Here is a 24,641-nt window from a genome sequence, read left to right as displayed (position 1 = left end):
TCGGACCTTGTTTGATTTCAGAGAAAAAACGCGACCGGAGGCTGTGACGGGCCGGGATAGGCTACTATATCGTGATATATAATAAATAAATAAACAAAACAAAAGACGAAACAGGCTGTCACGGGCCTCAGCTGCAATCTGCACAAATCGCGATGCTCTTTTTTAATCCAATGGTTGTGATAGCTGAGTTTTAGCAAAACCGCCCAAACAGGCAACCAACTCTGTTCGACCACTGTAATGGCGGCCGCCGCCACTGCCACCGCTGCCATCGCCGCCGCATGTTCGTCCAACGTCTCTGCTTCCTGCTCCGACTCCGACTCCGAGGATCTCCGACTCCTCCTCCCAAACCTCCTCCCCGCGTCCGCCGCCGCCGCCCCCTCATCCGAGGCGCAGCTCCACCAATTCCACCTCCCCGCGCTTCCGTCCCCCATCACCGTCCGCACCATCCCTTCCCTCGGGCTCACCTTCCAGCTCTGGCCCTCCGCCACCACGCTCCTCCGCTTCCTCCCAGCCTCCCCGCACCTCCTCCCGCGCCCGCCCGCCGCACACTGCCCGCTCAGCATCCTGGAGCTCGGCTCCGGGACCGGCGCCGCGGGCCTCGCCCTGGCGGCGGCTCTCCCGGCGCACACCGTCCTCTCCGACCTCCCCGCCGCGCTCCCCAATCTCCGCCACAACGCCTCCCTCAACGCGCCCCTCCTCGACTCCCGCGGCGGCTCCGTCTCCGTCGTGCCGCTCCCCTGGGGTGATGCCGCCGCGATGGGGGCCGTGGTGGCCCCAGCGCCGGCTTCTCGGTTTGACCTCGTCGTGGCGTCGGACGTGGTCTACTACGAGGAGTTGGTCGACCCCTTGATAGAGACGCTGCGGTTCTTCGTCAAGGGGGATGTGGTGTTCCTGATGGCGCACATGAGGAGGTGGAAACGCACGGATAAGAAATTCTTCGGGAAGGCCAGGAAGGTGTTCGACATTGAGGTGTTGCACAAGGATCCACCCCCCGAAGGCTGGCGCCATGGTCCGGTGGTCTACCGCTTCACAGTGAAGAAGCAGCGTCACAACAAGTGAAGAAGCAGCTTCCAAAAGGTAATGGATGTAATGTATGCTTGCTTATGCCCATGCTGATTCTACTGCACTGCAAGAATTAAACACAAAATGTTTCCTGTAAACGATGTGACATTGTGCAACTGAGGACAAAATTAAACAGGAAATCTTTCTTCCGAGCTCGGAACAGTATCACATTGTGCAACTAAGGACGAGAATTTAGTTGTATGCTGGTTTGGATTGTGCGTGTTAGAGTTATAATATAGGTCATGTACCCCTTTGTATTTATCCCGTTGTATAAGGGGTTTCCTGCATATGTTCCACACCTGTACATGTATATATATATCGGCCTATGGCCTCATGGGAATACAAGTTGCTTATTCCTAACATGGTATTAGAGCTTTAGGTTTTTTTTTCGCACGCGCAACTCGTGCTTCGATCCACTCCTGCCGTCGCCGCGTTCTCCCTTCGCTCGGCGTCGCTGCTCCATCTCCTCCCGCCAGGCGCCTCTCCTCCTCGATCGCTGTAGGGAGGCCCCCGATCGCGCCCAGCTGGTTCCGCTCGGCGGTCGTCTCCTCTCCCGCCAGGACTTCCGCCGCTCCCGCGCTCAGGCGCTCCCGCCGCTCCCGCCCGCCAGCTCCCGCCGCCCCCGCGTTCAGGCGCCGCTCCCGCCTGGCAACTCCCGCCGCCCGCCAGGTGCTCGCTGCTCCCTCCGTTCCCGCGCTCCAGTGCCTGGACTCCGCCCCTCCCGCCTGGACTTCGCATCCCCTTCCCGCGGCCGCCGATCTCTACTCAGATCGAGCATCCCGATTGGAAGGTCTGATCTCTGCTAAAAAAAAATGTCTGCTGCATCGGGCTATGTTGCTGTCCCTCGCTGTCCGGTGATCTTCGATGGTACTAACTACACCGAGTTCGCTGGCTTCATGCGCATTCACACGCGTGGCATCCGTCTCTGGGGTGTTCTTTCTGGCGAGGTCTGCTGTCCGCCACGTCCGGTTCCTCCGGTGGCCCCTACTCCGCCGACTCCACTGGTTCTTCCTCCGGATGCTAATCAGGCCGCCAAGGATGCGGCTAAGGTTGCTGATGAGGCTGCTGATCGTGCCTATGATGAGAGGGCTTTGGCTTATGAGGAGGCTCTTCAGACGTATCATGGTGCTTTGTCTGTTTACACCCAGTGGCTTGATGATGATGCTCGTGCTGCAGCTGTTCTCACTGCTAGTGTTCTGCCTCAGTTTGCTTCTGAGTTTCTGGGTCTTCCTACTGTCTTCCAGATGTGGACCTGTCTTTGTCAGCGCTATGAGCCCTCTGGTGATGCCTTATACCTTTCTGTGGTTCGTCAGGAGCATGCTCTTCAGCAGGGTGACTCTACTGTTGATGACTTTTATGCACAGAGTTCTGCTATCTGGCGCCAGCTTGATTCTCTCCGCAATGCTGGTTGTCGTACTTGCCCCTGCTGCCAGGCTGTCCAGGCCGATTTGGAGTTTCATCGTGTCTACGAGTTCCTGTCTCGGCTCCGTAAGGAGTTTGAGCCCCGGCGTGCTCAGTTGCTTGCTCGTGGCCGTATTTCTCTCATGGAGGCGCTTTCAGAGATTCGTGCTGAGGAGACTCGCCTACGTGGTGCTGGTTTGCTGGAGGTTCCCTCTGTGCTCGCTACTCGGGTTTCTTCCACTCCACCTGCTGCACCGCCCCATTCTCGCTCGAGTGCTCCGCCGCTCTTGCCCACTCCTTCTGGAGGCTCAGGTCGGCCCCGTTCACATTGTGACTACTGCAACAATGATGGTCATATTGAGTCCCCGTGCTACACAAAGCGGAAACACCTGCGCAAGGCGCGATCATCCTCCTCAGGGACTTCGTCATCTCCCTCGCCAGCTTCAGCCATTGCTTTGACTGAGCAGGATATTCTGCGCCTTAAGCGTCTGCTCGCGGCTTCAGGTTCTTCCTCGACGGGTACTGCTGGTTCTGTGACTGATGCTTCCCGCACTGAGCACCCGCCCTCTACACAGTCAGGTACATTCCCATGGGTTCTGGACTCTGGCGCTTCTTTTCATATGTCTTCTCATTCTTCCGCTTTGTCCTCTCTTCGCTCGCTGGATTCTCCTGTTCATGTCTTCACTGCTGATGGTACTCCACTTTCTGTTGCTAGTAGAGGCCATCTTTCCACTCCTTATTCTGTTCCTGATGTTGCTCATGTTCCTCGACTTACCATGAATCTGTTTTCTGCCGGTCAACTTACTGATTCTGGTTGTCGTGTCATCCTTGATGTTGACTCTTGTTCTGTCCAGGATCGTCGCACGCACACTCTGGTTGGGGCTGGCCCTCGCCGCCGTGATTCTCAGGGTCTTTGGGGTTGGACTGGCTTCATGTTCCTTCCGCTGCCACCACCATCGCCAGTCCCTCCGCTGCTGTCGCCTCTGTTACTGGTTCCTTCAAGCAGTGGCATCATCGACTTGGTCATCTGTGTGGTTCTCGGTTATCGTCTTTAGTTCGTCGAGGTCTTCTGGGGTCTGTCTCAGGAGATGTCTCTTTAGAGTGTCAGGGTTGTCGTCTTGGCAAGCAGATTCAGTTACCATATTCTCATAGTGAGTCAGTGTCTAAGCGTCCTTTCGATTTAGTCCATTCTAATGTATGGGGTCCGGCTCCTTTCGCTTCGAAAGGTGGTCATAAATACTATATTATTTTCATCGATGATTTTTCTCGTTACACATGGCTTTATTTCATGACTTCACGTAGTGAGGTGTTGTCTATTTATAAGCGTTTTGCTGCCATGGTTCATACTCAGTTCTCTTCACCCATTCGTGTTTTTCGTGCTGACTCCGCTGGTGAGTATATCTCTAAGATGTTGCGTGGTGTTCTTACTGAGCAGGGTACTCTTGCCCAGTTCTCTTGTCCTGGTGCTCATGCTCAGAATGGCGTGTCTGAGCGCAAGCATCGTCACCTTCTTGAGACGGCTCGTGCTATGATGATCGCCGCCTCTCTTCCGCCTCATTTTTGGGCCGAGGCTATCTCCACTTCTGTCTATCTCATCAACCTTCAGCCATCTGCTGCTTTGCAGGGCGGTGTTCCTTTTGAGCGTCTGTTTGATCGTTCTCCCGATTATTCGATGCTTCGCTTGTTTGGTTGTGTTTGCTATGTTCTTCTTGCCCCTCGCGAACGCACCAAACTGACCGCTCAGTCTGTTGAGTGTGTCTTCTTAGGCTACAGTGATGAGCATAAGGGCTATCGTTGTTGGGATCCTGTCGGTCGTCGGATGCGTATCTCTCGAGACGTGACTTTTGATGAGTCTCGTCCTTTTTACCCACGCCCATCTTCCTCGTCTTTTTCAGTGGAGGATATCTCTTTCCTCACTTTTCCTGACTCCCCTATCACTCTAGTCGCGCCTGTGCCTATTCGTTCCACTCCCTCTGCTTCTTCACCCCTCGTTGATTCGCCGCCACCATCTTCCCCGGTCTCCTCACCTAGCATGTCACCGGATTCTCCACCTTCATCTCCGGTGACTTCTTCGTCGCCACCCCCTGATTCTACCTTGGTGCTTCCTCCTTCTCTTGTTCCATCTCTTCCTCAGCATTACACTCGTCGTTCACGGGCTGTGGATGCTTCCTTGGATGAGTCGTCCTCTTCCTCTCAGCCTACTTATGGCTTGCGTTCCCGTCCTCGTCCGCCTATTGATCGCTTTGGATTTCCCACCGCTGGTGCTGCTATTCTTGAGCCGACTTCTTACCGTCAGGCTGTTGTTCATCCTGAATGGCAGTTTGCGATGGCAGAGGAGATTGCTGCTCTTGAACGCACTGGTACCTGGGATCTTGTTTCTCTTCCTCCCGGAGTCCGTCCTATCACTTGTAAGTGGGTCTACAAGGTTAAGACTCGCTCCGATGGTACTCTTGAGCGTCACAAAGCTCGTCTCGTGGCTCGTGGTTTTCAGCAGGAGCATGGTCGTGATTATGACGAGACTTTTGCTCCTGTGGCCCATATGACCACTATTCGTACACTTCTTGCTGTTGCCTCTGCACGCCACTGGTCTATATCTCAGCTTGATGTTAAGAATGCCTTTCTTAATGGTGAGCTGCGTGAGGAGGTGTACATGCAGCCACCACCTGGGTATTCTGTTCCTGATGGCATGGTGTGTCGTCTTCGTCGCTCTCTCTATGGCCTTAAGCAAGCCCCTCGCGCCTGGTTTGAGCGTTTTGCTTCTGTGGTCACTACTGCTGGTTTTTCAGCAAGTGCTCATGATCCCGCATTGTTTATTCACCTTTCTCCTCGTGGCCGGACTCTTCTTCTTCTCTATGTTGATGGTATGGTCATCACTGGGGATGACCCCGAGTATATTGCCTTTGTAAAGGCCCGTCTTAGTGAGCAGTTTCTTATGTCTGATCTTGGACCTCTTCGCTACTTTCTTGGGATTGAAGTCTCTTCTACCTCTGATGGCTTTTTTATATCCCAGGAAAAGTATATCCAGGATCTTCTTGCTCGTGCTGCTCTTTCTGACGAGCGCACTGTTGAGACTCCTATGGAGCTCAATGTTCACCTCCGTGCTACTGATGGTGATCCTCTCCCTGATCCGACGCGTTATCGTCATCTCGTTGGCAGTCTTGTTTATCTAGCTGTCACTCGTCCGGACATCTCTTATCCGGTTCATATTCTGAGTCAGTTTGTCTCTGCTCCCACATCGGTTCATTATAGTCATCTCCTTCGTGTTCTTCGATATCTTCGGGGCACGATCTCTCACCGTCTCTTCTTTCCTAGCTCCAGTTCTTTACAGCTTCAGGCCTATGCGAATGCTACGTGGGCTAGTGATCCTTCTGATCGCCGTTCACTTTCTGCTTACTGTGTTTTTCTTGGTGGTTCTCTCATTGCCTGGAAGACGAAGAAACAGATTGCAGTTTCCCGTTCGAGTGCTGAGGCTGAGTTGCGAGCTATGGCCCTTTTGACGGCAGAGGTGACTTGGTTACGGTGGTTACTTCAGGATTTTGGTGTTTCTGTCACTACACCGACTATGCTCTTATCTGACAGTACAGGTGCTATTAGCATTGCGCGCGATCCTGTGAAGCATGAGCTCACCAAGCATATTGGTGTTGATGCTTTCTATGTGCGCGCTGGTGTGCAGGATCAGGTTATTGCTCTTTAGTATGTGCCTTCCGAATTACAGTTGGCGGATTTCCTGACGAAGGCCCAGACTAGAGCGCAACATGGCTTTTATCTCTCCAAACTCAGTGTTGTTCCTCCACCATGAGTTTGAGGGGGGGGGGGTGTTAGAGTTATAATATAGGTCATGTACCCCTTTGTATTTATCCCGTTGTATAAGGGGTTTCCTGCATATGTTCCACACCTGTACATGTATATATATATCGGCCTATGGCCTCATGGGAATACAAGTTGCTTATTCCTAACAGTGCGGGTGCTTCTGCTGGCCCTATATAGTTGATTTCGTGGTACATGATCAAAGTGTTGGATTCTAGTTCCAAATTTCATGAACCCTCACCTAAAATAATACATTGCCTGAACTCTATGGTTGTTTGACATTTTACACAGTTGCTTCGCAAGCAACGGACATGGCAAATTTTGTAGTTTGAGCTTTGGGCATGTCAAGTTTGTTTTATTCAGCGTTACCGTGGTTTAATACTGTTACTTCAGTATGATGGACCTCCAGTGAATATCTCAATGACATGGTGCTCTGTGCATTAGGGACGAATATGGGCATGTAAGATCTTATTTTACTTGACCTTAATTTACTCAGTGTTCCGCATCTTTTGTTTGGTGTTCTGGTATGAGTCAAAGAAACAAAATTCTATACCAACTATTTTTCATTTTAGTGGTTTATCTATTTGGTAATTTGCTCCCTTTTGTTATGGGGTACAGATATAATTATGTAGTTTATTACTTCCTTTTGTTATGGGAGTATAAATATGTTTGCATTATGGTAACAGTCCCAACACTTGAATAGTTCGGTGTAAGGTCGATTCAAGTAGGGCACATCTACATCTAGTTTCTCAATGCACAGTTGAGGGAGTGGAAGGGAACATAGTTCAACAAAAAGGTAACCAAAGATAAGCAGGAAGGACATATGCTCAGTGGTGTTTGTTCACTGTATCTACGGTTAGTAGGTTGTGAGAGTAGGCCTTCACCTGATGTAGTGCCAGAATTGATTTTAATTTTTATCGTCATGTGATGAAATATCCAAATACAAATGTGCAATTGTCTTGCTGAATACAACAACTGCCAACACCACTCTAGGTACTCACTCAGGATACATTCATTGCTTATGTTTTACAGGTAGCCAATCTATACACGAGTAACTGAATTAAACTGTTTGCAGCATCCAGCCAGAGTTAATAACAACATCTCTGCAGTTTAACTTTAGTGCCATTCTAATACAGTCGGCACCAAACAAAATCGAAAATGTTACAATGTTGAACATATAGAAAGGAACTGCCAGACTTAGTAGCCCACCTCTGGCAGCCGCACAGAAGGAGGTGAACTGGATGCATTGGTTGCAGTGTACGAGCTTGTTTTCCCATAACCATTGGACCTCTCCAGCTCCTGCTGCTTGAGTGTCCCATCAGATGAGGTGTATGAAAACCTGCACAGAGAAATTGGCGGTGCAAAGTACATGGCCACTGGCATCTTCGGGGGAAGGTTTGGCAATGGTGCTTCAAACTTCAGTACACTTATGACCTGACGAATCGAAGGTCGGAGATTGTAATCTGGATGTGCACACCATAGTCCAACAACCATCAAGCATGCTGCCTCTCTATCTTCTAATGCGCCATCAAGCCTGCTGTCAACTGCATTAAGAATCTTGTTTCTTCCATAGAGATCCCATACCCACTGAACCAATACGATCTTGTCATCGTCTTCCTTTAGCACAACTGGTCGCCTTCCACATGCAATCTCCAATGCAAGAATCCCGAAGCTGTAGACATCAGATTCTTTGCTTGCCTTGCCAGTGGTGACACACTCTGGAGCCATGTAACCCATTGTCCCAGCTAACACTGTAGTTTGCGAGGCTCGGTCATGGTCAATGAGTCGCGCGAGCCCAAAATCACCAAGCTTGGCATTGAATGCAGAATCAAGCATGACATTGCTCGGTTTGATATCACGGTGAATGACACATTGCTCCCATTCCTCGTGGAGGTACAGGAGGGCAGATGCAACACCTGCGGTGACCTTGAACCTCAATGGCCATGTTATCAAATTACTGTTATCATAGAGGTGTGTGTCCAAGCTCCTGTTTGGCATGAACTCATAGACAAGCAAGAACTCTCCATGCTCATGACACCAGCCCTCAAGCTGCACAAGGTTGCGATGCCTCAGCCGGCTGATGATCTTGACCTCAGATATGTACTCCTTCCTTCCCTGTGTAGACCCTTTTGCCACTCGCTTTATGGCAACATCGAGGTTTTGATCCTTCAAAAGGCCCTGGTAGACTGCGCCGAATCCTCCTTCTCCAAGCTTCCTCTCCAAAGCAAAGTTCCTTGTGGCGGCCACAAGTTCATTGTACCGAAATCTTCTTGGGCCACTCCCTTTTTCAAATTCACCATCAATGGACTCATGATACCCTAGCTTCTTTTGTTTCTCATTTCTTGATCTCCTAGTCCTAAAATGCAGAAGGCACCAAACCAAGCACACAGAACATACCATGACACTTATGGTAGTAGCCAAGCTTATGACCAGTACACTTCTCATCTTCTCAGTCTTCATCAGCTGCAAATCCGTAGAATTGAATTCCCAGTAAAGTATCTCATGGAGCTCAACAAATCTACCCGTGGCAGCTGAGAAGCCAATGGCCACTTTGCCTGGGAGGTATTTTCTGAGATCAACTGTATAAGATAAGGTGGAGTTGCCACTGAATTGTGGATCCTCCAGGTACGTCAAGAAGACGCTCAAGTTCAAGGAGCTGGCCTGGTAACTTACCCACGCATTGGCTATGCGACCATCATTAATGCTACTATTCCACAACACCTTCTCTACGGATACAATTGAATGGATGTCGATGCCCACATGGTCGCCTTTTGGATCCCATGTGTCATCGTGGCTGTCGAACTCAACAGCCACGAGCTCATTGGATGGGTCACTCTGATCACTCCCATTGCTGAAGAGGCCAAGAAAACCACCAGTTGAGCTATTGGGAATCACCGAAGGGTACGGTGAGAGGAAGAAGGCTAGGCCTTCACCGTATGGTTCGTCGGTTGCGGTTAAGTTTGTGGCAGTTATCCTGAAGGTGAAGTGGGTTGAGAAGTCGGCTAACTGACCAGTGGTGGTATCCCAGAGAAGCACTGGATCGGTGTAGACTGCTCGGCCTACACTGTTAGTGATCTCGTCTTTGAGCTGGTCCTTGGTCAGCTTGATCCCCTTGTTGTAGAAGGCGTCCTCCTGGAACTGGATTGCGGTGGACGCAGTATAGTTGGATTCGGTGAAATTCAGCTTGAAGGACAGAGGACTGACGCCGGCAATATTGAAAGTGAAGAATAGGATGAACTGGAGAGCCAGGAAACAAGTTCCCGTGCCTCTCGATCTCATGGCTGGAGAAAGAGCGGCGGCGGTGGTGGGGGGTGGTGGAAGCCTGGAAGGAAGGAAGAAGAGGAACAGAAACAACTTCTGCAGAGCTTAGAAGTTGTCACATATGCATGCTGCTGGAAATAACCAAGAGGGCATCAACTTGGTCAACTCTCGATGGCCTTGCAGCACTCGGGTTGTCATACTGCCGGCCTGCCAATTCCTGAGAAGACAGATGTAAGACAAGAAGAGGAGCAGCTCCGGTTTGGAGCTCTAACATTGGTGGAGGTGGAGCTATCTGAAGCTCTAAAATAATGAACAATGAGTCGAGCTTTCCAACAGGTGAGACGGGGCTTGGTTTGCATCGCCATGGCCGGCCAAGATTAGGGACAAAAGCAGGCACCACCATGGAAAGAGGCCACGGGTCTCGGGGATATCCGCCCAAATGTTGTTCCGATGGTCGAAGACAGGAAGCTATTACGGCCGTTTGGTTCAGCAGATTGCAACAGGTATTGTTATTGTAAGTATATAGTGTATGTGGCAGGCTTCGCCCGACTGGGTTCAGACATTCGGCCTGAAGGAAGGCTCTCTTCGACATGACGTTTACCCTTAGCAATCATGACGTGTTGTTTTCTTCATATATTTAGTTAAGTTGAGCAATCTCATGCTGTGCATTCCCAAGACTAAAAAAAGGGAAGAGAGAAGTAAGTCCAGTAAACCCGAATGCTCAGTACAAATCCTAGTATAGAGAACACAGGCACACTGTCAACCATGAACAAACAAAATTATCACACGCTCTGATATTTTTTGAATGCTCAATACTAGTATAGAGAACACAGGCACACTGTCAAACATGAACAAACAAAACTATCACACGTTCTGATATATTTTTTCGAGTTCACAGGACAAAAATCATTAAGTGACATTCACACAAACCCCTACGAGAGAATGTACGCGGATTATTCTATTCATTTTTTTTCTGATAAAGGACTATATCCACAAATGAGTAACTCAAATCAACACTCAAAACCTGCAGGGATTCTACCACGCGTAGTACATTGTCGAGTGAAGCAATCATATCCTACTCAACATGTAACCGTCAATCTTGCTTGTCGCTGGAGTTCGTGTCATCAGTTGGCCACACCACTGTTTCCATTAGCCTCTCACGCATGAGCTCCAGGTTCTCATTTGAAATCCTCTCGTACATTTTCGTATGGTCGCATTTCTGATCATATGCCAAAAAGAAAAAACAGAGGTAAATATTTTTCTTCTGCACTTTGCATCCTATGCTTATCTTAGAACCGGTGAAATGGCCCTCTGTCTGCATTATTTACCTTAATCCATCTACCGTATAAGTGAAGGCGCGTGACCATCACCCTCTCTGCCAAGTCTTGCCTCTCCTGGTATACATGTACGTAACAGGTTAAGAATGATCAGGATTGCATTGCTTTATTTCCTCGTTTTTCTTTTCTGTAGCCTCGGAGCAAGAGACGAAGATGATACCTTCGAGAGTGCTCGCAGGAAATGTATACCCTCTTTTGCGTCATTGACGACAAGATAACTGAGAAAGGATAAGTATAATTTTTGAAAAAATATTTCGAAGTATTCGAACTGTCCAACAGGGAAACCCATTTGCATGCAAGAGGCCAAGGAGAAAACATCTTACTTATAAAGCCAAGTGTATGCCGGCGGGTTCATCTCATACAACTGATAGAGAACCGTCTGTGTGGCCTTGTAAGTGAAGTAATTCATGATTTCCTGCAAATGGAGACATGTCAAAGGGGACGGCCATCGAAAAATATGGCGTCAATAGGCATAGTGAAACAAACCACGGCTAAGGTAAGGGGACGGTCTACAACTTTTTTTTTTTGAGGGGTAAGGGGACGGTCTACACCTACGCTGCCTGGTTTGAAAAGATATCCAAGCCATCTTTCGAAGGGCCTATTTGGATCAGATAATTCCCATAAGAATCTTGTAGGATTTTGATACACCCTACTTTCTTTTCCATATATAGACTTTTTGGATGAGAAAATGAGGCCATCAATATTCATATGGATTGTTTCTCACTCTTGTAGTCCCTCCATTCCTAAATATTTGTCTTTCTAGAGATTTCAACAAGTGATTACATACGGAGCAAAATGAGTGAATCTACACTCTAAAATATGTCTATATATATCAGTATGTGGTAGTTGATTTGAAATCTTAAAAAAGACAAATATTTAGAAACGGAAGGAGTATGATTTTTGGCAAGATACCATTTCCCCGTCTGAATTTGCTTTCATGTTTTGCATGGACTTTCTCTATCTTCAAAGGGATTGTCTATTTATAAGTTGCTTTTCTCGGTAAAGATTTAAAAGTTGTTTGGGGTCTTTTAAAATCTCATTCATATTTCTAAGCCTTTGGATCAACATCCAACTGCTCTCACGTCCAAAGTCGCTTCATATGTAACCTGCAAACCAAAATCTGCACTATAATAGTGCATGTTCAAAGATTGCAATTTTAGACTTCATAGTACACTGTTCTATCTGAACTAGTCTTTCGTAAAAAAAAAACACCTAAGAATCAGCGAACGTGTTGAGGTTTTACTCGTTATACTGTGATTCTATGTTTGAAAATGTGCACTTCTTAAGTGACTAGTAGTAATATTTATGGGAATCACGCGACAGAGGATTAGCAAAGAAACAAGTTCAGAAGTCCAAATGCGCTCTCGAGGATACGCATGAATATTCCCCGGAAAGAAAAAGGGTAGACACATGAATATTATCGTTTCGTCAGAAACTACCGCTGCTCTGATATATACGGAGTACATATCAATCTTTTCTTTGCGCAAATCAGTACGCCCGCCCACCGACTTTAATGTGGATACCAGTTAGTGCAGCGACCATTCACCGTACGTACCAATTCCACGTCCCCGAACCCGTCTTCGTACTGCCCGCCGAACGCGTCAGCGATGACCAGGCCGCGGCCGGCGCTCCCCCTCGGCCGGCAGCGCCACCCCAGCCCGCCTCCGGCTCCGGCCGGTCCCCGGGACGGCGGCCGCGGAGAGACGGACGGCGCCGCCCCGGCCACCACCGGCGTGACGACCGCTGCGGCCTGGGCGACGGCCATCGCGGCGCAGTCGCAGAAAGCAAGAGGACGGCGAGATGCTTCTTGCGCAGTGACGACCTCGGGCGGTGGCACGCTGAAAGAGAAGGAAGAGATGCGGGATTCGGATGGGTGGTGTAGCCGTGTCCGTATGACGGCAGTGGAGGGATCCAGGTGGGGCACAGACGCACAGTGGCTGAAGGCAGGAGAAGCGAGGGTGTTCTATTTTTCGTTTTTGGTTCTTTTTTCTCCATTTCTTTTATGTTTCTTTTCAGTTTCTGCGGAATCTTTTTTTTACGACGATAACTGACACACGTGTGGCATCTAGGGGGTTGTGCCGCACGCCCTGTGTGGCACGGAGACAACCCCGCCCGCACGACGGCGTCCGGGCACACGCAGACACAGCCCGCGCGTCCGGTGTGTGGCACAATCGCCCACACGTCCAGACGATCGACCGCGCTGCCCGCACGACCTAACACGTCCATCGTCCCGGCCTGCCTTCGAACCCCAGTTCGACCTGCGCCGTCGTCTCCTACCTCTCGATCCCCTATCTCCATCGTCTTCCTTCTCTAGTTGCCATCAGTGGCGGATCCAGGACCCAGGCCGGGTGGGCCTGGGCCCTGGGCGTGAAGAAACAAAACTGCACTAAGTACAGCATCATGGATACTGTAGCAGTACTGTACACGTACTGTAGCTAGCCTAGGGCCTGGGGCTTAGCTAAATCCTGTGTCCGCCCCTGGTTGCCATGGCAACCAGAGCAGATCCCTAGCGCCTCCCCACCCCCCCCCCCCCACGACGACGAGCTAACAGGTCGATCTCCGATCTCCTTCTATTTCTCGTCCTTCTTCTGTCCAGAAAATTAAAATTCCAGATTGCCCACGAAGATGGCGACTAGATCCACACTGTCAGGGCAAACACACCATGGATTTGTGTGTATTCCCCTTTGCCCACCAACATACGTCATCTGCCATGTTGTATCCTAGAGTTGAACTAAGCTTCTGGGTTGGATTGTTGCGAGTAGTTGCTCAAGAAGGATGTGTAGGATTCACTAAAATTAGGGGAAGAAAGGAGGAATTTGGGTGGTGCATAGGGAGGGAGAAAATTAATTGCCACCTATATCTGATGTTATTTGCCACCTATCTTTGCCGTTAGCTGCCACAATGTTATGTTGTTACTTGCCATCATATTATCTTGGCTGTTGCCATCAGTTCAAAATGATAGTTGGCATCCAGATTTTAGAAAAGAGAATGAATGTGCATGTCCTACTTGCCATGATGTATTGGTTGTCTATGCAAGAAATGTGATATGATTGCCGTGTTTTCTTGTCTTTGCAAACAGGAAGAATGCATTTTCGGATATTCATGCGTTCTTGTTCATGCAGTGTCTGGAAACACAGTGGGAGAAAAAGCGAAAAATGAATCACGAAGACGACACTGATCCTTGGTTTTCTCAAAGGCCGTAAATGCCCCCTTGGGATGCAGCAGAGTACAATCAACTCATTTTCGCAGGGCCGTTGCTGCCACTACTAGAGCAGTACGCGAGCATCGGTACGATGCATGATCAAAAAAGGGACAGTTGCCATGTCTGTGACGAGGAAAATGGCATTCTACTTATGTCCCACAATGTCATTTTTCGCAGGTTCTTATGACCCAACCACACACACAGGGATACCATGGCAAGTTTAGACACAGGGCGCTAACGCTGACAGATGTACGGGAGACCAACTTCAAGTAGCCAATGTGGCAAATCAAGGTAACGCATACGAAAGAGAAACATACTGGTGTGGCCATGAAATTAAACTTGCAAGGATGGCAAAGACTTACAAGTTTTATGAAAAAAACGCAGGACCTTCATGCAACACGTGCCAACAGGCGGCAACCATGTACTTGCCATCAACGTCGTACACAGGTGAGTCGTATGAAGTGATTTTGTGGACAGTGAATCAGGAGAAGGAACATAGCTGGCATTGGTGTTTACGTGGTGACTTGACAAAACGCAGTTGCCGTGTCTGGACAACTGCAGTTGCCGTGTCTGGACAACTGCAGTTGCCATGTCTAATCAATTGCAGTTGCCATGTCTAATCAACTGTGATTGCAATGTCTAAACAACTGTGGATGCCAAGTGTGAACAAATCTGTTTGCGATGGTTGAACCACTACATGTGCCATGTTGTACAAACTACAGTTGCCATGCATTGACTAACTGCTAATGATCGCAGGTTGTTATGGTGGAACCACATCGGCAAACGTATCGTGGCAAGCTTCCCCGTTGCAGGCCAATGCTATTGCAGATAGAGCACAACAAATTGGAATGACAGACCAGCTTCGATTAGCACATGCAGCACAACAAGGTAAAAATATGTGAACCAGCAAAACAGTAGTGCATTTGCTTTTGTGGAAAAGCATGGGGGGAAAGTGGATTTGTCACGGTGGTGGCGGAAAACAACAAAAATGCTACCAAGTGGACACGTGCATATAATAATCTATTGTCTTCAGGATTTGTCAATTACTGTCTGCATGTGTGCAACATTCGTGACTGACTCCATTTGCCTAGTGGGCTCGTACCTAGAATGCAAGTATTGATGCTAAATGTGATGGTTGCCATGTCTTAGCAACAGTAGCTGCCATGTTTGTTGGACTGTAGCTGCCATGGTTGAAAAACTGCAGTTGCCATGGCTTGCTGTATGAATGATGTCATGCCAAATCAGATGCAGTTGCTATATTCCGTTACGATAAACCTGCCATTCAAGCAATGCTTACACACGTACCTGTTTTTTTGTAGGACCTTCAACTACAATCAACAGCGGCGCGGGGACATCTACTGCGGGAACCTCTGAGCACACGGAAGGAGCGTTCCACCAGCAAGTCAACAATACTGCCACAAATAATGCAGAATCAGTGTCGGAACTGGCAATCGTTCCAGCAATGACGACAAGCACACCTTTGCACAACAGCACAAGCAACACTCAAGCAAATGAAACAGCCGCCGATACTAAAGTGAATGATGAAACTGATGACGAAGCACAAGGGGATGAAGAAGATGAGCAATCAGAAATCATGATACCTCAACCACCATATGTTGGGCAGAGATTTGGTTCGTTTGAAGATGCCAAGGAATTCTACCAGAGATATGCAATGTTCCATGGGTTTGCGGTGAACACCGAATACCATAGGAAAATTAAAAAAACTAATGAGTACAGCAGAGGTGAGATGAGGTGCTACAAGGCACGAAGGAACAAGAAGGGTAAAGGTGTTGCGCCTGTCGTGCCGGAACGAAAGAGAGGTATCATTATCAAGACGGGATGCCCTGTCCGGTGTAAGCTAAACGCAGATGGAGCACGGTGGGTGGTCACCGAATATTTCGACGAACACAACCACGAACTCATAAAGAAGTTTGACCTGGTAAAATTTCTGAGCGCCCACAGAGGATTCAGCCCCCTCGAGAAGAAATTCGTAAAATTGCTACATGATTGTAACGTCGGTCCATCAAGAATGGTCCAAATATTGTCCCTGATCCACAGTGGAGATGGTAGACTGAGTAGCATGCCCTACATACCAGCAGACATCACAAACCTAAAGGCAAAGTACCGTAGAGATAGCAGGTTGGCTGACATAGAAGACACGATAGCCTACTTCGAAGAGAAAGCAAAGCAGATGCTGATTTCTTCTACAGGATAAGATTGGACGATGAGGACCGTGTCAGAAACATGTATTGGGAGGATGGTGCTGCAAGAAGAGCCTACAAACATTTCCGTGATTGCATTTCGTTCGACGCGACATATCTCACTAATATGTACAAGATGCCCCGCGCTCCATTCATAGGAATAAGTAACCACAATCAGTCATTGCAGTTCGGTTGCGGCCTCGTTCGGAACGAAGATATGGATGGTTACACTTGGGTGTTCAAAACCTTCTTGGAGTGCATGGGTGGACTTGCTCCGATGAACATAATAACAGACCAGGATTTTAGCATGCGTGCAGGCATAAAGGAGGTCTTTCCATTGGCAGTGCACAGGCACTGCAGGTGGCATATTATTAAGAAGGCTGAGGAGACGCTAGGACCATTCTTTGCTGACCGTCCAGAGCTGCACAAGGCATTAGAGTTGTGCGTGGACCACAACTTGACGGTGGAGGAGTTTGAACAGAGCTGGACGGCTATGATTGAAACATACCAAGTCCAAGACAACGAGACACTTACTAGCCTGTGGGAGAAGCGAATGTACTGGGTGCCGGCCTACTTCATGTAGTGCTTCTTCCCATTTCTGCAGACTACGCAGCGCAGCGAGGGGTTCAACGTTGTTTTGAAGCGGTACGTGAGCCCTGGCAACTCATTGCTCAGTTTGCCAAGCAATACTCAACTTTGCAACAGAAAATACTGGGATCTGAGCTACAGCAAGAAGCAAACACCGCGCTCAAGCAACCTAAATTGCTAACATATTTACCAATGGAGAGGCAGATGAGCAAGATATATACCAACAAGATTTTAAACAAGTAAGTGGATTATCTTACCGTCTTATTTGCACAAGCATGAAGATAGTAGGTGCCATATAGAATGCAATGGAGCTGCCAACTTTTTGACATGTTAATCTATTGTAAATAGCCACTAAGTACATTGTAAGCATGATCTGTAGTTGCCATGTGAAATCAACTATAGTTGCCATGTGTTTAAACTGTAGTTGCCATGTGTAATGAGCTGTAGTTTCCATGTGAAATGGTATGTAGTTGCCGTGGGAGACAAATCTGCATTTGCCATGTTTTATGAACTACATTTGCCATGTTAAATAATCTGCATTTGCCATGTTAAATGTTATGCAGTTGCCATGTCAATATTATGCAGTTGCCCTGTGGAAACTTTTGAACCCAAGAAAAATGTGGGAAAAATAAGGATTTCCATGCCATCATTGATTTTAGATACGTTTGCTATGTTACGACCTACCTCAACATAAGGTGCTACACACATAAAAAATGAGAGTTTAACAAAGCACAATAACATGCAGATTCCAGGAAGAAATAAAGCGTGCCAGCATGTACACGGCTTACCAGGTGGACGAACATACGTTCAAGGTGTGTTCTCTCTTGGGCATGTCGGATTCAGAACCTGAAGACCCAGACAAGGGAAGGAACTACTTTGTGAAGGCCTCGATAAATGAAGGCGAATACTACTGCCAATGCTGCAAATTCGAACGGGACGGGATTGTGTGCTGTCACATACTGAAAGTAATGGACATGCACACGGTAACGCGATTGCCCCGCCATTTCATACGTCGGCGATGGACTTGGGACGCTGACGATGCGTTGGGGCCACAAACATCAAATGCAGTTTTGGTTGTGCATGATGAGAGACCAGAGGCAACCATGGACGCCGTGAGGCATGTTGTGTTGACCAAGAACTATGCTAAACTAATAGATGAAGCATGCAAGAGTGATGAGACAGCGAGGGTGGCAGAAAAACACACTAAGGCCCTGAAAAGATAGCTTGATGAGATCAAAAAGAGGAAGGCTGAAGAAGCCTTACACATGTTCCCCCGCACCTCAAGTGTGCCCTCGTCCACAGGTCCATCATCTGGAAACTCGGAGGTAGGGTCTGGAACAGCAAGCACGCAAACCCAAGTCAAGAACCCGCCCCGTTCCATCACAAAAGGGCGTCCAAAAGAGGTGACAAATCAGGGTTGGAAATTCAAGCAAAACACAAGAAAACAAAGAAAGGGATGGGCAATCCGTAAGCAACTGTGGAGGATTGTAACTTGGGTGTTGGTAACATTTTTGTAAGTAGATGGTCTAGATTTTAAAAAATGGGAGAATGACTGTTAGTGGGCATCAGAATTTGTAGAAAATGCCATGAATGAATGACTAAAATTGCCATGTGTGTGCTACTAAATCTGCCATGCAGCTTCCATCGAATATGCCATGTTATTTCTACTGAATCTGCCATCGCGTAGATTTTCGTTTTCAGACAACACATTTATTCCCACACATATTGTATTGTATGCATACTATGAACAAACTAGTTGAAATGATCACGTGCAAAAAAACACGAGATAACGACTGCTTATGAACTACCATGCTAACCGATACAGTTAGCAATGCAAAAAACCCAAAAACCAAAAAACGGAATGATTACTTTCACTAACCATGTCTGATCAACTATATTTTCCATGTTTCAGGCATCATAGACTCATTCAAACACCCAACTGGTACTACCAACCACAAACACATAAATAGTAGTGAACATAAACGTAGTTGTTGTCACACCTAAGCAGGTTCACATCCACACATATATTACAAATATTCAATGGCACTCACACGCCACCACTATATACTAGACTACAGGGGGATGCAGTCATAACATAGCACACGGACATAGTTTTAAAAGAACAAGTTGATACCTTACATTCCTCAGCCACAGAATGTAAGGTAGGCATGCGGTATGGAGCACCACATCATCACTTGTACTTCTTATTGGCTCTTTTGACAGCTTCCTCTATGAACTCTCGTGCGTTGGCCCACGTGCTGTGATCTTCATTCATCAACCAGTTCCATGTGTATATTTTGCGGAGCTCAACGACCATTGCAGCTATGACGACAGGGACCCGTCGTGTAGCGATCCGACCTCAGGCAATCAAATCTCTGTGTATAAGTGTCATCCCTGGATCGGTAATGCTGACACACACAGTACTCGAAGGATTTATAACAGAGTTCAATCACACACTTATCACATCGAATGTCTCAAAAGAGAACTTATTACAATAAATATGGCTTAAGGCCATCTAAATAAGATAACAACGGAAGGCTTGGAAGATAAAGTGAGTCCATCAACTCCAACGGCATAGCTGAGTGCACGACAACGACCTAGCGCACCTTATTCTTCGTCTGAAAAGTCTGCAACATGATATGTTGCAGCCCGAAATAGGTCATCACATGGAATATGTTGGCAATATAACACAGTAGAGCAATGAACAAAGTAAATGCTATCACTACATGCATATATGACTGGTGGAGGCTCTATGGTTATAATGTTTTGCGAAAAGCCAAATTTTCCCTACAACAAAGGAATATATTTTGCTTAACTATCATGGTAGTTGATAAATATTGAGAATGGTAAACCCCCATCACAATCCCAATTAAACAAGTAATTAACAACCCAGCAAATTAATTTAGAGTGATGAGATCAACATGATAATCCAAGAACCAGATACTCAAGATTGTCCATAACCGGGGACACGGCTAACCATGATTAGTTTGTACACTCTGCGGAGGTTTGCGTACTTTTCCCCACAAGACTCGATCTCCTCCGTTGGATTTCTCGCACTACATGGTGTTTGAGAAACGGATGACCGAGACACAGTCTTTCAAAAGCACTAACTCTTTACTCTGGGTGGACAATTACACCTACTTTCCCCTACATCTGCTAGCCCACCACTGAAAGAGGTCATGCAACATACTCAACTATGCTAGAGCCCATAATAGCTTTAGCTACACACGGAAGTTTCTAGCATGAATAATCTTATGATCCCTTTGAGCCTGGGTGGCGAACCAAAGGACAACAGTGGTATATCCCCAGGTGCCCGCAACCAATCCACCCAGATGTGTGTTTAAGTAGCCACCTTAAGTTAACCATTAATTTAACACTCTCACATCTGTCATGGATACACTCAAACCCAATCCACGTCTACGAGCATAGCATGGCAATATAAGCATAACGTAGAGGTAACTCCCAAGGGTTTGATAATAAAAGGGCAATAGGTTCTACCTCATGAACTACTTCCCAATACCCACATGTTATCAATTCCTAACCATGCAATGTTTGAGGATTGAAACTAATGCATAAAAACTGGGTTTTAAAGGGATATGATCAAAGTGTTACTTGCCTTGCTGACGATCTGCAAACCCTAGAGACTCGTAGTAGCACGCTTCGCACTTCGGGAATTCTATCGCAAACAAACAATAGCATACATAAGCACTCAAGCATAGATGCACAGGTAAACTTCAAATAAGAAGATCAATCTGAAAGTTCAACTGAAGAGCTTCGATTTGCAAAAAGAATCAATCGAATCGGAGCTACGGAACTGAAACTACGGTCGAAAGAACCTTGAATTCAAATCTGCTTGGAACCAAATTTTAGATTGTCAAAACCTTGTTCAAGTTGACTAAATAGAAATAGGGGCTCGAGACGAAGATTTTGGCGTTGGTTTCACTGGATTTGGACAAACGGTTAAGAAACGACGAGGGTTTGAAGATCAGGGGCTAATCTGCGATAAAAATAATCATGGATAGGTCCCTGGCCAAAAAAGAAAAATCTATCGGACGAACATCCGCTAACAGAGACGAACGGGCGAATTCGTTCGTTAAAACGAACGAATGAACGTTGCAAACGAACTAAACCGAGAAAAACCGAACCAGTCTAAATAAATAAATAAATAACCGATCTAGGGTTTTGAAGAAAACCGGGCGGTTTTTACCTAAACCGAAAAAACGGCGGCGAGATCCGCGAAGTCCGGCGGCTTTCGGCGGGCGGGGCGGCTGCGCGGGGCGATGGCGGGGTGACGCGGGTGGTGCGGGGCGGCGGCGGCTGCGCGGGGCGGGGCGCGGGGCGGCGAGGCAGGCGGCGCGGGGCGCTGCTGCTGCTGCGGGCGGCGCCGGCTCGGGTGGCAATGTGGGGGCGGGGGTGGCGGCTTATAAGGAGGGGAGGGGCGGGGCGGCTTGGAGGAGGGGCAAGGGTGGCGGCGGTCTCTGGGTTGGCGGCGTGCGGCAGGCGGAGACTGGCTCGGGGTCGATGGCGACGGCCGTTGGGCTTCGGCCCAGTCGGTCCAAAACTTTTTTTAATAAAATTCTGCCGAGAAAAATCCTAATTAAAATATAAAAAATGCTAAAAATGCCAAAAACAATTTTCACCGTCTAAATAGAATATTTAGAACATAGTGAACATTTTCTTGGCCTAAAATGCAATTTTGAAAATGCATATTTTTCTAATTCAAATAAAATAGCAATAAAATTCAAATAAAATTATTTATGATTTTAACATTTTTTATATTATCTCCTCTCCTTTATTTTTATATTGAAATATTTCGGAGAGAAAAAAATTAAAACCAAAATGATCCTCTTTTCAATATTTGAGAAAATTCAAATATGAAAATAATAAAATCCCCAACTCTCTCCGTGGGTCCTTGGGTTGCTTAGGATTTTTAGGATCCAAAACCAAAATGCAAATAAAATATGATATGCATATGATGACCTATGTATAACATTCCAAATTGAAAATTTGGGATGTTACAAACCTACCCCCCTTAAGGTGAATCTCGCCCTCGAGATTCGGGTTGGCTAGAGAATAGGTGTGGGTGGTCTTTCCGTAGATCATCCTCTCGTTCCCAGGTGGCTTCGTCCTCGATATGGTGGCTCCACTGAACTTTGCAAAACTTGATAACCTTGCTGCGGGTAATTCGGCTGGCAAACTCGAGAATCTTGACTAGTTTCTCCTCGTAGGTCAGATCACTATCCAACTGAATTGCTTCCAGGGGCACTGTATCTCTCAGAGGAATATCGGCCATCTCAGCATGGCACTTCTTCAACTGGGAAACGTGAAACACATCATGAACTCCTGACAGTCCTTCGGGTAACTCCAACTTGTAGGCCACTTCTCCCATACGTTCCAAAACTTGGTATGGTCCTACAAATCTCGGGGCTAACTTTCCCTTAACTCCAAAACATTTAACTCCTCGCAGAGGTGGCACATGAAGATATGCTTTGTCTCCGATTTCATAGACTACCTCCTTGTGTTTTGAGTCTGCATAACTCTTCTGTCTGGACTGAGCTACCTTCAGTCTATCTCGAATCAATTTAACCTTCTCTTCTGACTCTTTGATCAAATCTGGTCCAAACAACTGACGGTCTCCAACTTCATCCCACATTAACGGTGTCCTGCACCTCCTTCCATACAAAGCTTCGAAGGGTGCCATCTTCAAACTGGCTTGGTAGCTGCTGTTGTATGAGAACTCTGCGTAGGGCAAGTTATCATCCCAACTAGATCCATAATCTAGCGCACAAGCTTTCAACATGTCCTCCAGAATCTGATTGACTCTCTCGGTCTGTCCATATGTCTTCGGATGAAAGGATGTACTGAACTCTAGCCTGGTTCCCAAAGTCTGGTGCAACTGATGCCAAAACTTTGAAGTGAACTGTGTTCCTCTATCTAATACGATGGTCCTCGGAACTCCATGCAGACATACGATCCTGGTCATATATATCTTGGCCAACTTCGCACTCGTATAAGTGGTTTTCACTGGGATAAAGTGAGCCACTTTGGTCAAACGATCTATTACTACCTAGATGGAATCATATCCCGATCGGGTCCTGGGTAATCCGGTGATAAAATCCATGCCAAGCTTATCCCACTTCCATTCGGGTATCGACATAGGCTGCAGTAATCCTGCTGGCTTCTGATGTTCTACCTTCACTCTCTGACATACATCACATACGGTTACATACTCGGCAATATCCTTCTTCATACCAGTCCACTAGAAACGCTCCTTTAAATCCAAATACATCTTGGTGTTTCCGGGGTGTATCGAGTATGGCGAGTCATGAGCTTCCTGTAGTATCAACTTCCTGATCTCTGCATTATTGGGCACATAAACACGGTCCTCAAACCACAAGGTGTCGTGAAAACCTTTGGCTTTTCCTTTGCTCATCTTCTCCTTTATCTCGGACGGTGACGAACTTCATCGAATGTAACCTTTCTCCAATAACTCCTTGATCTGCTTCTTAATCTCCTCCAGATCATTTGCGGGCATCCGGTATGGTCTCTTCGATATCGGTCTGGTGCCTGGCAACAGCTCTATCAAAAACTCAATGTCTCGATCCGGTGGCATGCCTGGTAATTCCTTTGGAAATACATCCGGATAATTCTTCACTACAGACACTTCCTCCCGAACAACTCCGGAGAGAGAATTTACTTGGGTTCTCTTTGGCGCATGCCTGGATACATACTTGATCCTTTTTCCCTCCGGTGTGGTGAGCAGAATTGACTTGCTGGCGCAATCGATGTTTCCCCCATACATAGATAGCCAATCCATTCCTAGTATCACATCCAATCCTTGTGACTCCAAAATTATCAGGTCTGAGGGGAAAACATGCCTACCTATGGTTACTGGCATCTGAAAGCATCCTTGGCTTGCCATATACTCCGCTCCTGGCGAGCTTACTAACATAGGGGTCCTAAGAACTTTGGTGGGCAACTTATACTTATCCACAAATCCCCTTGAAATGTATGAATGCGATGCACCAGTATCAAAAAGAACGATTGCTGTAAATGACTTAACCAAAAACTTACCGATAACTGCATCTGACTGCTCTTCAACCTCCTCCACGTTCACATGGTTCACCTGTCCTCTGTTGAAAGGGTTGGGCTTCTTCCCAGAGCTTCCATTGCCATTTCCATTCTTTGGTTCAGGACACTCATTGGCGTAGTGTCCAGTCTTCCCGCACTTGAAACAAGTAATGTGACTTTGGTCCTTCTTGACAGGTGTGGCTGGGTTAGAGCGGTTCTGATTACTACCTGTCCCATTCCCATTTCCATTCTTGGGGCCACCGTGGTTATGCGAGCTTCCTCCATTGTGGGTATGGTCTCCATGGTTATGGGTATATCCTCCCGAGTTCGGGGTAAAACGAGGCTTCTGCTGAGCTCCTGAATCTTCCCTTGTCCATACTTCCTTTTGCGGTTCTCAATCTGCTGCTGCTTCCCTTCAATCATAAGAGCCTTGTTTACCAGCTCCTGGTAGTTGTTAAATGTTGCCACCATTAACTGCATACTCATCTCATCATTCAGTCCTTCCATAAACTTCTCCTGCTTAGCGGCATCTGTGGCCACATCATCTGGGGCATAGCGGGCTAACTTACTGAACTCATCCACGTACTTCCCCACAGTACGATTTCCTTGGCGCAAGTTATGAAACTCATGCTTCTTCATGCGCCTAGCTCCCGCTGAGACATGAGCAGTGCGGAATGCTTGCTGAAACTGCTCCCAAGTGACATTGGCTAT

General features: G+C 47.3%; 4 protein-coding genes across 4 annotated transcripts; 2 read left to right on the top strand and 2 right to left on the bottom strand.

Moving 5' to 3' along the window:
* Positions 1 to 170: 170 nt before the first annotated feature.
* On the top strand, positions 171 to 1,227 carry LOC109770811 (uncharacterized). The gene has a single exon (XM_020329522.4). It carries the CDS (start codon positions 238 to 240, stop codon positions 1,057 to 1,059), a length of 822 nt encoding a protein of 273 aa, XP_020185111.1. The 5' UTR covers positions 171 to 237; the 3' UTR covers positions 1,060 to 1,227.
* A 6,144-nt stretch (positions 1,228 to 7,371) lies between these two features.
* Positions 7,372 to 9,641, bottom strand: LOC109770810 (L-type lectin-domain containing receptor kinase IX.1). Its single transcript, XM_020329521.4, has one exon. It carries the CDS (start codon positions 9,547 to 9,549, stop codon positions 7,468 to 7,470), a length of 2,082 nt encoding a protein of 693 aa, XP_020185110.1. The 5' UTR covers positions 9,550 to 9,641; the 3' UTR covers positions 7,372 to 7,467.
* A 738-nt stretch (positions 9,642 to 10,379) lies between these two features.
* LOC109770809 (chaperonin-like RbcX protein 2, chloroplastic) lies at positions 10,380 to 12,760 on the bottom strand. The gene is made up of 5 exons (XM_020329520.3): positions 12,424 to 12,760; positions 11,192 to 11,283; positions 11,029 to 11,086; positions 10,860 to 10,925; positions 10,380 to 10,750 (listed from the first exon to the last, which is right to left on the bottom strand). The coding sequence occupies exons 1-5, from the start codon at positions 12,631 to 12,633 to the stop codon at positions 10,625 to 10,627; spliced, it is 552 nt and encodes a 183-aa protein (XP_020185109.1). The 5' UTR covers positions 12,634 to 12,760; the 3' UTR covers positions 10,380 to 10,624.
* Positions 12,761 to 16,314: 3,554 nt separating this feature from the next.
* Positions 16,315 to 16,854, top strand: LOC141040854 (protein FAR1-RELATED SEQUENCE 5-like). Its single transcript, XM_073506969.1, has one exon. It carries the CDS (start codon positions 16,315 to 16,317, stop codon positions 16,852 to 16,854), a length of 540 nt encoding a protein of 179 aa, XP_073363070.1.
* Positions 16,855 to 24,641: the final 7,787 nt, after the last annotated feature.

Source organism: Aegilops tauschii, chromosome 2, assembly GCF_002575655.3.
Source record: "Aegilops tauschii subsp. strangulata cultivar AL8/78 chromosome 2, Aet v6.0, whole genome shotgun sequence".
In the NCBI taxonomy this organism is placed as follows: Eukaryota; Viridiplantae; Streptophyta; class Magnoliopsida; order Poales; family Poaceae; genus Aegilops; species Aegilops tauschii.
The sequence above is the reverse complement of the archived record's forward strand: the minus strand, read 5'-3'. Positions and strand labels throughout refer to the sequence as shown.

What these genes read in the sequence shown, in the direction of transcription:
- LOC109770811 (XM_020329522.4), top strand. Translation starts at nt 238, where the DNA reads ATGGCGGCCGCCGCCACTGCCACCGCTGCCATCGCCGCCGCATGTTCG.
- LOC109770810 (XM_020329521.4), bottom strand. Translation starts at nt 9,549, where the DNA reads ATGAGATCGAGAGGCACGGGAACTTGTTTCCTGGCTCTCCAGTTCATC.
- LOC109770809 (XM_020329520.3), bottom strand. Translation starts at nt 12,633, where the DNA reads ATGGCCGTCGCCCAGGCCGCAGCGGTCGTCACGCCGGTGGTGGCCGGG. An exon ending in GGTTCGGGGACGTGGAATTG is followed by an intron (nt 11,284 to 12,423) that starts GTACGTACGGTG and finishes CTCCATTTGCAG; the next exon opens with GAAATCATGAATTACTTCAC. An exon ending in TCCTGCGAGCACTCTCGAAG is followed by an intron (nt 10,926 to 11,028) that starts GTATCATCTTCG and finishes CATGTATACCAG; the next exon opens with GAGAGGCAAGACTTGGCAGA.
- LOC141040854 (XM_073506969.1), top strand. Translation starts at nt 16,315, where the DNA reads ATGTATTGGGAGGATGGTGCTGCAAGAAGAGCCTACAAACATTTCCGT.